Source organism: Panthera uncia, chromosome F1 (genome assembly GCF_023721935.1).
Source record: "Panthera uncia isolate 11264 chromosome F1, Puncia_PCG_1.0, whole genome shotgun sequence".
In the NCBI taxonomy this organism is placed as follows: Eukaryota; Metazoa; Chordata; class Mammalia; order Carnivora; family Felidae; genus Panthera; species Panthera uncia.
The window spans coordinates 2856213-2869340 of NC_064813.1; the positions used below are offsets into that span (position 1 = coordinate 2856213).

At 36.4% G+C, this 13128-nt stretch overlaps 1 protein-coding gene across 4 annotated transcripts in view; it reads right to left on the reverse strand.

Moving 5' to 3' along the window:
- Positions 1–13128, reverse strand: part of CDC42BPA (CDC42 binding protein kinase alpha) — a 322688-nt gene that overhangs the window by 118227 nt on the left and 191333 nt on the right. For 3 of the 4 annotated variants that reach the window (XM_049635113.1, XM_049635116.1, XM_049635115.1), the window contains exons 12-14: positions 10379–10512; positions 1332–1574; positions 969–1079 (exon numbers count right to left, since the gene is read on the reverse strand). In XM_049635113.1, the coding sequence (XP_049491070.1) occupies positions 969–1079; positions 1332–1574; positions 10379–10512 (488 nt within the window). The remainder of the gene's footprint in view (positions 1–968; positions 1080–1331; positions 1575–10378; positions 10513–13128) is intronic. The other variant, XM_049635114.1, reaches the window with a different exon arrangement.

Consider the following 13128-nt stretch of genomic DNA (forward strand, 5'->3'; position numbering starts at 1 on the left):
AGCCAAGTTAATACTATACTTGTATGTTTTTCAATAAGCTAGGTCACAGTTTAGGCAAGGAGACATTTTGTGGATAAATACAAAAAAAGCTATGCTAAAGTTATTAACAGAATCCCACAGTGGCATAAACTTCCTGAGATGACATTCAACTTGATTCTTATGTCTGCCAGATGAGTGAGACTAGACTGTGCATGGTTATGCAAGGAGAGGGTGTAGGGGAGGGTTGGCAGACAACACAGGAGACTGCTCCAAGGTTAGAGTGAAGAAAAAGCAGACATCATTCAGATTATCATTTAGCGTTGTAGAAACAGGATGTCCATTTAATCCCAATTCTCTCACTGTGGCATACCTAACGCTATTATCACAGCTAATAGTTACTGAGCACTTTACAGATAATATGTATGGACTCCTAACATAAAACCAATGAGATAGGGTTTTACAGATAAGAAAACCTAGGTCCAAAGAGATGAAATGTTTTGTCCAGTATCACATGGCTAGTAACAGATAAGGCTAGGACTTAAAACCAAGCAGTCCAACTTGAGAGCTGGCACAAGGATTTCCCTCGCTCGGATGTGTTAACCCATGCCCATTATCGTCTGATCCCCCCTCACAGGAGTACATGCAGAGCTACCCTGAGGCTCTCCTCAGTCATTTACAAGATCGAGGATCTGGGTATGTGATGGTGCCCCCATGCAGATTACCAGTGCATCTTGTCCACGTGTGCACAAATATTTTAACTCTTTCCCCATAGATTTCTTCTCCCCACTAAGCACAACCTTCCCTTTCCTTCCAGAATGCTGGGGAAGTCTATGTCAGCCTCTACTAGTAAGAAGGAGAATTACGAATGTTAGGTTTGAAGGAGAGCTAGTTTTTACCCCACGTCAAAGAGAGAACACAAACTAACACTCCTGTTAAGCCTAAAGAGAAGAAAATTAATTCAACTTCGCAAATGTGAAATCAAACGATACCTTTAGTCCCTCCAATTCATTTTCCAGTTGCTTAGAATAGTGCTCGCTCTGTTCACGCAATTTCCTGTCTTTAGATGCTTCAGCAGCCACAGCTTCTGAATGAACTTCCAGCTTTAAAATAAAATGAACAAAGCGGATTTCATGGTTATACCTGTTTTTTCCAGTAAAATGCTTTTTCCCCCATGGGAATTTACCTTGTCACAAGAAGATAACTCAAATGTTGAAGTTCACGTTAAGTAAAATTATCCAACAAGAAAACTGTTTTTAAGAATTCAAGTATGATATACACATCATTTCACTCATCTGAAAAAGCAGCTTTAATCACTACCCCCTGGGCACTGGACAGTCTGCCTGACTACTAACCTCTTTCTTGGCTCTCTCTGTCCTGCGCAGTTCTTGCCTTAAGCTTTCAACTTTTTGCATCACTAGGTCCACCTCTTCTTCCTTATCTCGGACATGGCGAGCAAGTTTCTGTTTTTGGGTGTGCAACTCTGTTAGCCGCTCATTGATCTCCATGAATTCCTGCATGGCCAGTTTCCTCTGACAGTGTGCGTCTTTCAGCTCTTTGGACTGGTTTTTTAATCGCTCACTAGCCTGGACTAGTTCCTACGGTTTCGTAAAAAGAATATAAGTTACCAATTCTGCAACCTAGGGACCAATTTTGGCCCTCAAAGCAGCCATCATGAAGTCATGAAGAGCCAAAATTATTCATCTCAGGACAAAATGAAAAGGAATCAACTACTTTTGAACAGATATTAACAGTGCGGTGCTCTGTTCGTGTTCTCAGCTCCTTACGCTCATCTGCTACCTGCGATGACACAGCTGATCGAACCTTCTAGTACCTTAGTTTCTACAAACAAATAAAGAGTATAGGAATACCAGAGGTGATGGTCAAAATAAAGATTTTGTGAAATGTAATGGATACTTGTGAGATGTTTGAACATTATATTGAATCACTACAAATGATAAAAAACAAGGAACGCTCTTATGTGGAGACTATGCCTTAGGCCAGAAGCAAGGAGGAAAGCTAAATAAACCCCCGGATGAAAGTGGGAGGAGAGGAGCTTAAGAAGACTCAGGTCCGGACAACCACCGGCCTCCGGGCAAAAGGAAATGCAAATCCTTTTTGAGAAAAGAGCCCCGATGAAACGTAGGTTTTTTAAAACACACAAATATGAGCGCACAACCACAGATTCCCAAACCCAAAGAACAAACGACCATAAGCAAAGAACAGAAACAATAATAATAAACTCCAATGGGATTCAGACATTCAAATTGTCAAATAGTAACATAAAATGGAATGTTTGAGAAAGTGAAAAAAAAAATCATGAAAATTGGAAAATGACAAAAGACTATTAAAAATGGCCAGGGAGACTTATAAACAACTGTACAGAACATTTAGAAATGGGAAAAATACAAGTGTTAAAACTAAAGACCTGAATCTGCCAATAAAGTAAGCTCTATATTTATGAAGCAAGAAAAAGTGTTAAGGCTCAAACCCAGAAACTTAAAAAAAAATAAAATTGCATAGCACCAAATAAAAACAAATGACCTTAAAGGAAATTAGTGAAAAAAGACAAATCCTCTATCCTCTACCCTCTAAAACAAAAGGATAGAGCAGACACTTAAGAAGTAGCAACAGAAACAGGGAAAATGGAAAGAGTGAAAAAAGTAATTAAAACTGTATACCCAGAAAAATTCCTGTTCACGTATGAGGCTAAAATAATTAGATTCATATAAACGAAAATGGATAGAATCACCATCAGATCTGTGCTAAATAGGAACCTCTAAAGATTTATCTCAGGGAAAAGAAAAATAATTTTAAAAGCAAAGTCTATGGGAATGCAAGCTGGGGCAGCCACTCTAGAAAACAGTATGGAGGTTTCTCAAAAAACTAAAAACAGAACTACCCTATGACCCAGCAATTGCACTACTAGGCATTTATCCACGGGATACAGGTGTGCTGTTTCGAAGGGACATATGCACCCTTATGTTTATAACAGCACTATCAACAATAGCCAAAGTATGGAAAGAGCCCAAATGTCCACTGATGGATGAATGGATAAAGAAGATGTGGTATATATATACAATGGAGTATTACTCGGCAATCAAAAAGAATGAAATCTTGCCATTTGCAACTACGTGGATGGAACTGGAGGGTATTATGCTAAGTGAAATTAGTCAGTCAGAAAGACAAAAATCATATGAATTCACTCATACGAGGCTTTTAAGAGACAAAACAGATGAACATAAGGGAAGGGAAACAAAAATAATATAAAAACAGGGAGGGGGACAAAACAGAAGAGACTCATAAATATAGAGAACAAACTGAGGGTTACGGGAGGGGTTGTGGGAGGGGGGACGGGCTAAATGGGTAAGGGGCACTAAGGAATCTACCCCTGAAATCATTGTTGCACTATATGCTAACTAATTTGGATGTAAATTTTAAAAAATAAAAAATAAAATTAAAAAAAAAAAGCAAAGTCTAATGACAGAGAAATGGGAGGGCCAAGACACTTGTGAACATAAATATGAATGCAAATATGCAGAGAAGACTGTATTATAAACATGTCTCATTTGTAAACAGAAAGGATATAAGTAAAATACTGTCAAAAATAACACAACAGTTGGAAAGAAGTAACAGAATTAGAGGTCCTTAAATTTTGGGGGAGATAATAATTGAGACTTTGTTAAATATGCATGATAATATTCAAGAGCAACCATTAGAAACTGTTAAAACAAGTAGTGAGAAATGTGGGAACAAAAACTCAATTAAATTTCAAGAAAAAATTATGCAAGATGGAAAAATTCTGGAGATCAGTTGCACAACAACATGAATATAATTTACACTGCTGAACTGTACATTTTAAAAATGGTTAGGATAGCATTCCATAGGACAGACTCTAAATAGATTACAAAGAAATTGCAAAATCATCATAGAAAAATTGGTGAACACATCATGATAATGAGAAATTTTGACTTGACAATCATTAATAGATAAACCAAGCAGTTAAAAAATACTGAATATAGAGATTATCAAACTTCATATATAGATGCTTGCACCCAATACTGGGAACACACATTCTTTTCAGGCATATAGTGAACATTTGAAAATGGAACAGTCTGTTTAGGCCATGAAACAAGTCTCAGCAGATTTCAAAGAACAGGTATCAACAGTTCAAGTTCTTTGATAACATCACCATTACAATAGAAATTTCTAAAAAGGCTAAATTCCATAATACCTCATTGGTCAAGGAGAAAAGTCATAAAGCATGTTAAAATATTTAGAACTAAAAAAGAAGTTGAAAATATAAACAATAAAAATGTTCAGCACATATAATAAAATGAGAATTCAGTAAAAGGTTTACCTAGGGGGAGATTTATAGCTTGAAACACTTGTATTGAAACTAAAACAAAAGTTTAAATTTAGTGAAATTCCACATAGAAAGAGACAGAACACACTAATGCTTCCACCAACATAAGATGATAATAAAAATAAGAACATAAACTAATGAAAAAGAAATGTCATAATGAACATCAACAAAGCCAAAAGTTGAGAAAAATAATAAAATAGGCAAATACCTGGTGAGATCAAACAAAGAATAAATACAAAAAGAAACAATGTTAAGAAAGAAAAAAAAGATTATGACTACAAACCTGGAAAAGATTAAAAAAGCTAATAAAAGGATACAGTGAAAACTTTATGCCAATAAATTTGTTAACTTTTGAAATGAATGAATTCCTACAAAAATACAATTCATCAAAACTGCTTCAAGAAGAAACAGAATCCCTCAATAGTCCTGTAGTGATTAAAGTACCTAAATAATAGTTAACAAACTCTCCCCATCCCCTCAGAGGGAGAGAATTTCCAAACTCAGATGGTTTTACAAGTGATTCCTCCAGTGTTTCAAGGAACAAACATTCTTATACAAACTTTTCTAGAGAAGAGAAAAAGAGGCAATGCTACACAACTCATTCTAGGAGACCAATATAATCTTGATACCATAAAAAACACCAGAAAAATAAAAGAAAAAAATTACAAGCCAATTTTACTGATAAAAACAAATCAAATATTAAAAAAAAAAAAAAAACGGCATCAGCAAATCAGCTTCAGTGATATATAAAGTAGATAAGCATGAACTCTGGACCTAAACTTCTTGTGTTGGAATTCTAGCTCCATCACTTTTTAGCTCTATGATCTTGAGCAAGTGAGCTCAAGTGTATACTTAAGCAAGTGTACTTGACCTCTCTGTGCGTGGTCTCATCATTTATAAAATACTAATAACAACGGCAGCAACAACAACAATAATACCTAAATCACAAGGCTCTTATAAAGATTAAATGATCTAATATACGTAAAACACTCCAATAGCAGTGCCATTACATAAGTGTTACATACACTGGCATATTGTTATTTAGGAGGTAATATATGCACAATTATGGTTTAACCCAGAAATCCAAAAATGGTTTAACATTAGAAAAAGTCTATAAATATAACTTACCAAACCAAGTCATTAAAGAACAATCATATAATCACATCAATAAATATTAACAAATTCCTAGAAATCTGTTGTAATAGAGTACAGAAGAGCGTATTTAATAAGTCTGATACCCATTATAAAAATGATTAGCGAAATAGGAATAGAAGATAACTTTCTTAACCTGATAAGAAGTGTTTACCAAAAACTTACAGAAAACATTATTAGTGGTGAAACAGTAAAGGCATTTTCTTTGAAACCAGGACTAAGACAGGAAAGCCTGCTATCACCAGTTCTATTCAACACTGTACTGTGGGTCGTAGCTAATACAGTGAGACAAGGGAAGAAAGAAAAGTCATAAAAATTAAAAGAAGAAACAAAACCGTCATTATTTGCAGAAAACCCTAAGAATCTCAAATATATTAGTACAATTAATAAGAATTTAGCAATGTTGCCGAAGCAAAATCAGTAAGAAACTATAAAGATACCATTTAAAATATGAAAAAAATAGAACAGTAAATTTAAAGAAAGGTAAATGAGACCTGCATTAAAATTTTATGTTAAAACATTTAAGATGTTAAAGATATGGTGAAATCTACCAAGCTTGTGGATGGAAAGACCGTGGGGCTCCAGAGGAAAGATTTTTATGGTTTTGTACAGAAAGACCTTCCTAAAACTTTGTACTGAAAGTCAGGACCTGGGCTAAAAGCAAGCCTTATAAATTTATGACTAATTTAGAATGAGAAACTCGAAGAGATTTAACTCCTGGATGTATGTGCTTATATTTCAACAGAGGTGGGAGAGAGGAGCCTGGATCAGGGAGCCACCCTCTTTATAGAGCTGGAGGCTCTGGGCTTATCTTTCCCACTGGAGTGTTTTATTTATATTCCAAAGGGTCCTAGACTCTTCTCTTTACACTTCCAAGGAGACTCTCAGAAGGATGGGTGGAGATGATGGGGGGCAGGGAGTAGGAAGCATCTGCCTCTCCTCCTTTATATAAAACACCCTCACGTTTTTAGGATTCCTCATCCACAACACAGACTCCATACATATACAGATGTATATACATACATCTAAATATATGTGTGTGCGTGCGCGTGTGTGCGCACGCACATGTGTGTATAGGGCTTTATCTATCCAGCTCTCATTGCACCGCCCCAGAGGTAAGACAGCACCCAGGGAAGCAGTGTGCGTATTTCTGCTGTATGTACATCACAATTCTATGCTCTGGTCTTGAAATCTGTGTGTGCGTTTGGAATAATATTAATAAATGTGGATAGTAGGAACCTAAAGATTCAATGTTGTAATGACGTCAATTCTCCTGAAATGACTCTACAGATTTAACACAATTTTAATTAAGATCTCATCACAGTTTTGGGGCGCCTGGGTGGCTCAGTTGGTTAAGCGGCCGACTTCAGCTCAGGTCATGATCTCACAGTCCGTGAGTTCAAGCCCCGCGTCGGGCTCTGTGCTGACAGCTCAGAGCCTGGAGCCCGTTTCAGATTCTGTGTCTCCCTCTCTCTCTGACCCCCCCCTGCTCATGCTCTGTCTCTCTCTGTCTCAAAAATAAATAAACGTTAAAAAAAAAATTAAAAAAAAAAGATCTCATCACAGTTTTTAAGGAATGGAGAGGTGAGATAACAGAGTCATGCATAAATGGAAATGTGACAGGTGACGCTGCACGTCACTGTGGAAAAGACGGCCTATTTAGTAAATGAACAACTATTAGCTACAGAGGAAAATCTGAAATTGGATCCCTATATCTCACATGATATGAAAAAAATAAATCTGGTATGTTAAAATTTAAATACCAAAGGCCAAACTTTAAAACGTCAAAATAAAAACCGAGAACTTTAAAAAAAAAAACAAACTGAGAATTTTAGCCTTAGGTTTCTTACATGAGCCAGCAAATCTCTAAAAAGAAAGATCAATATGGTTGACTACATTAAAACTCAGAATTTCTGTTACTCAAAAGCTCCCATAAAGAAAATGAAAAGTCAAGCCTCTAACTGGGAGGCATCTTAATAGACACAACTGACAAAAGATCAATATAGAAATTTTCAAGAATTCTTAACAAACCAGTAAGAAAAAGACAAAAAAAAAAAAAAAAAACCCAACAGGAAAATGTACAAAAGATACTGAGAGGCATTTCACAGAAGAAACAGAACTGATAAGTGGGCATACGTGAGATACTCAACCTCATTAGTAATTGGAGAAATTAAGACCATAAATAAAACATGGTTCTAGACCTAAAACACGAACTTCAATGGGGTTGGCCAAAATAATCTATCTAGTAACATGAAGTATTGTTGAATATAGACCGGGTGGTGGGAGTGGGAGTGTAAATTGGTACAATCCGTGGAAAACGATTTGGCATTACCATAAAAAACAATATTTGCATCACTTATGACCCAATTATTCTACCCGTGATTCTGTGTACAAGTGTGTGCAAATCAGCATACATATTCAAGAACGTTCATTTATAGTGGCTACCAAGTGTAAGCAACTTTAATGTCTGTAGACAAACAACTGACTAGAGAGATTCTGGAGCGTTCACATAATGGTGTACCATACAGCAGATAAATGAGTGCTCTACAGTCCCATGGATGCATCTTAGAAATACAACGAGTGAAACAACAAACCGTGCAAAACTGCATGTACCACTTTACACAGCTCAGAAACAAGCCACACCAAATAACGTATGTGTATTTCCATTTCCTGTGGCATTAAAAATTCTTTAGCCACCAGGTTTAATGGCTATATAATATTTCATCATATGAACTGGTCGGGCATTTTGGCAGTTTCTAATATTTTTCTTTTATAAATGTGGTAATTTGTTCTCTGTGAACAAATCTTTGCTTCAATGTCTGATTATCTTCTTGAGTTACATTTCGACAAATGGAATTATTACATCAAGGACTTTAGTATTTGAAGGCTTTCGATACTTGTTGCAAATTAGCTTTCCAGAAATAAGGTATCAGATTATAAGCTCATCTTCAGCATTTGGCACTGGCATTTTTATTTGTTTTCACTGAAGTATAACGAGCATAGAACGTTATGCTCATTTCAGGTGTACAACATAGTGATTGGACAGTTCTGTACGTTACTCAGTGCTCACCGTGATAGGCATAGTTACCCTCTGTCACCACACAGCTCTGTTAGAGTATTATATCCCCTATGCTCTACTTGTTATCTCCTATTATACATTATTTAGAGATTATAGTAATAAGGGATAAAAAGTATTTTTCAGTAAGGAAATGACGGACAATAAGGAGAAGGGGATAAAAAAAATGACTGGCCAGGGCTATGCCACAAAATTCATAATGTTCCTATTCCTTAAGTCAGATGGTAGGTTCAGAGACAGGCATTATATTATGTGCATCAAAACTCATATAATGTTACGTTTATTCTTTTATATGTATCTAAAGAAAAAAATGTTAAAAAGATTATCTGCTGCCTGTAGGATCTAAGCATATCCCTTAAAATACCAATATAATATTTCTTTATAGCACTACCCTCTTCTCAAAATATACTAAAAAAGGATTTTTAACATTAAAACTTAATAAAATTGGCAAGATACTTGCTACTATAAATCTAGATGTTGGATTCTCATCTTTTTTTATGTTTACTAAGTTTGGCTGAATAATCCTACCTTTATGTACATAACAGCTACCACTAATATTATTATAATATTACTGCAATATTACTAAAACAAATATAACATCTGTTATAAATTCCAAATTTTATTAAGTTGACCATGAATTTAAATGGATCTGTACACAAAACTGCTTATAATTGCATTAAGAAAAAAGCAAAAAGATACTAATCAAATTCAATTTAACCTTTACAGCTTTCTCTGTTAGTCTTGTCGATTAGCTTCATCAGCAAAAGGTTATTTGTTTTATTTTTAATTGCCTCCATTTCTTTACTGGCAGCAAGACTTTAAGATCTTCCCCAAAAGAACTCCATTATATTATCAATTATATACTGCATCACTGAATACAATTTACATAAGCCATAAACCACTCATTTCTTTTTTGTGTCGGCTAGTATTAACTCCAACATTTTTAAATTTGTTAATGAAAGGCAAAGTACACATTCTGAGTGGTTTAAGTAAAATGTTTTTCTCTGGTGTGTATTATTTATGGGATGTGTTAGGTTGTCTTTGCTATTAATAAATTTTGTTGATGCTTCTAATACTGTTTAAGTATTATATCAAGTTCTTATGAAAATAACTTTAGCTTCTTCATCCGTGCTTTGAAAGATAAATTGATATTTTAAAAACTAATTAAAACATTAAAGAAATTTTTTATTCTAATCTTTTAAGAATGTTCATATCAGCAAATCACAATGAAAATATGCCTTTAGTTTTTATTTGTCCAAAGACATGACACATATCTCACTGTTTGCTTATTCCGTAATATTTTTTAAAACATTTACTTTTTTTTTTTTTTTTAATTTTTTTTTTTTCAACGTTTTTTATTTATTTTTTGGGACAGAGAGAGACAGAGCATGAACAGGGGAGGGTCAGAGAGAGAGGGAGACACAGAATCGGAAACAGGCTCCAGGCTCCAAGCCATCAGCCCAGAGCCTGACGTGGGGCTCGAACTCACGGACTGCGAGATCGTGACCTGGCTGAAGTCGGACGCTTAACCGACTGCGCCACCCAGGCGCCCCTAAAACATTTACTTTTAATCAAGTCCTTTGATTAGACTTTTCAAAAGAACAGATGATTCTGAATGTTAAAAATCTTGACAGTATGTAAATGTCTTCATTACTAGCTATTACTCAAACGACACATACCAAAATAATTAAACGTTTTACAACATATACTTTATGTTCTTGTAACTCATTACGAAAGCTTTTAGAATACAAATTAAATACGATTAAGAATCTAAAACCGGGTTTAACAATTCATCCATGTATTTTTACCTTGTTTAATTCTTCCCTTTCTTGTTGTAGTGTTTTGATTTGCTTTTCGTAAGCCTTGATTTGCCTAAAAGCGTCATCTAGCTCTGTCCTCACCGCGTTGGCTTCCTCAAGTTGCTGTTCCAAGTGACTTGATTCTAAAAAGAGACAACAGTGTTTATGGTAGTGTTCATATAAAAACAAATGCTCGAAACCAAGGTTTCAAACAACTAAGTGGAAAAAAATAACATATCCTGAATTTGTATTAGGCTTATAGACACCCCTTCCAGTAGGACTATAACTCGCGACAATTAAGTGCTTGTCAAGTTCACTGAATGAAGAAAGGGTACGGCTAATATCAGTGTGAAAGTGTGTAACGCTTGCATGAAAAACGTCTTACGTTTCTGTTAGAAAAAGAAGACCATACTTCCAGAAAAGTACCTTCAGAGCCAATTAAAAGCTTAAAACTATCAAAAAAATCAAAAGCAACCAACTGGACAAAACAGACCCATTTTCCTCTATGTTTGGTTATCAGCATTCCTGTACCGACTTTAGTCAAATTATTAAGACGGCTGTGCTTCTCATGGCTGCAGGCCAGTTTCACTAGCGGTTATCTGAAGAACAAACTCTGATTTCGGAAACTAAATACGCGAACGCCTCTGATCTAGGTCAGCTCCTCCATTCTCTAGAAGAAGAAACTGAGGCCAGGAGAGCTGGATATCTGGCCTGAGGTCACACTGCTAAATGGGTCTTGGAGCGGAGACGAGGACTCAGGAAATCCTGCATCGGCCTCTTCTTCTGGGAAAGCGACAATTCTTAACATCATCACTTCAGAAGAGTTATTACGAAACAGAACAGCCTCACTCATTTGAACACACTGCCTGCATAAAATTGGATAAATTGACACGAAATGGTCACAGCATCAGAAATAGATTGGCAAGCTGAAGAACTGAAGCCCACAAAACCGAGAAATCTACACACATTCACTGTCAATTTCTGCTCTTTACAAAACCTTCCCACTCGGACAGTCATCCCCACACAGTAGCAGGAACACCTGTGAGCTTGCCAGAAATGCAGAATCTCGGGCCTCAAACCAGACCTAATGAATCAGATCCGTATTTTAACAAGATCCCCCGGGTCTGGCAAATTCAGGTGTGGGAATAGATGATGCACAAAGTATTGTGTATTGCTGAGTCCAACGCTTTCAATAAATGAAGTCACGTTCATAAGACACTGGTCCTACCGTAAAGAGGTTTTGTGTGTATAGAGTCCTGTAGCCAAGAAGTCACTTAAATGCGTTCGTGTATCCCATACTAACTGCTGCTGGAGTCCTTCAACAAAACAATTTACTGATATTCAGTGCCCTAAATTTATAGATTTATTAAGAGCTTATTGATCTGAGGTGTTTTGAGAGTGTAGATGCATTTATGGATACCACGGTTTTCAACAATTTTCAACAACATCTGTGAAGTTGCATGTAACTAGTTTTTGTTCTGTCTCAACAGAATAACTTTAGCAGTCTAATTTAATAAATGTTTTACTTGAAGAACACTGCAACATCATAGGATGTTTAACCTTAAAGATCATGGGATATTTAGTCTTATGTTCAGCAAAGTATATTTTATCATTTTCTCAAGTTTCAGCATTTCCTGCAGGAATTTTTCTGTTTATACTAATTTCCTTGAAACATTTTTAAGTGATACTTTCCTGTTATTTTAAGGTTTTAACATTTTTAAGATGTCAAAAGTTTATTTCTTTTTTTTTTTTAATTTTTTTTTTTTTTAACGTTTTTATTTTTGAGACAGAGAGAGACAGAGCATGAACGGGGGAGGGGCAGAGAGAGAGGGAGACACAGAATCGGAAGCAGGCTCCAGGCTCTGAGCCATCAGCCCAGAGCCCGATGCGGGGCTCGAACTCACGGACCGTGAGATCGTGACCTGAGCTGAAGTCGGACGCCTAACCGACTGAGCCACCCAGGCGCCCCTCAAAAGTTTATTTCTAATAATTAGGAGTCAAAATTTAGTATGTGACATGGCTGACTTTTGTCCTTTGAGGGTCTAACTTTGGTCCTGTTCATGGCTACGGTGTGCCAGCCTGAAGCAGTCAGATGGCATGCATTGTGATCCCGTCTCATTCGCCTACTTTCTTCTACTCTGAAGAGTCTTTCCCCAGCGTGGTGAAGGTTTTCTGCAAATTACTGAGTCATTCGCTTATCTCTACTGCTCTTCATTAGCAACAAAAATGAAATCAGTGTTTTATAAACTGTCTGCATCACATCAAGTTTACAGCAAAACGACTCCATGGGGCGGCTTCGGTGGTGGCCTTCAGTGGTTTATGGTTCCCTTTCAACGTGGGTTAAATTTTGGTTTTCTCTCAGCCATGTCACTTTGGCTGCTTTGCAATGGAGTTGGTAAGTGTATCTGTGAATTATATGTCAGGTTTTCGTGTTTCACACAGAAGGGCTGGAGAAGACAAGCTCACTCGATTCTTTATAAAAGCTTCCAATCTGATACACACAGAATTATGCATTCCCCAAAGATAAAAACCCCAACTCAAGAAAAGTCCAGAATACACTGAATTTTGGCCGACAACTATCAAATGGCTAAGGCACGTGAACATTTACTTTCACTACAACAAATGGTGAATTCAATGAAGACTTTGAAAGAAATCCTCAGTGGGGCGCCTGGGTGGTTTAGTCGGTTGGGCGTCTAACTTCGGCTCAGGCCATGATATCTCGGTTTGTGAGTTTGAGCCCCGCATCAGGCTCTGTGCTG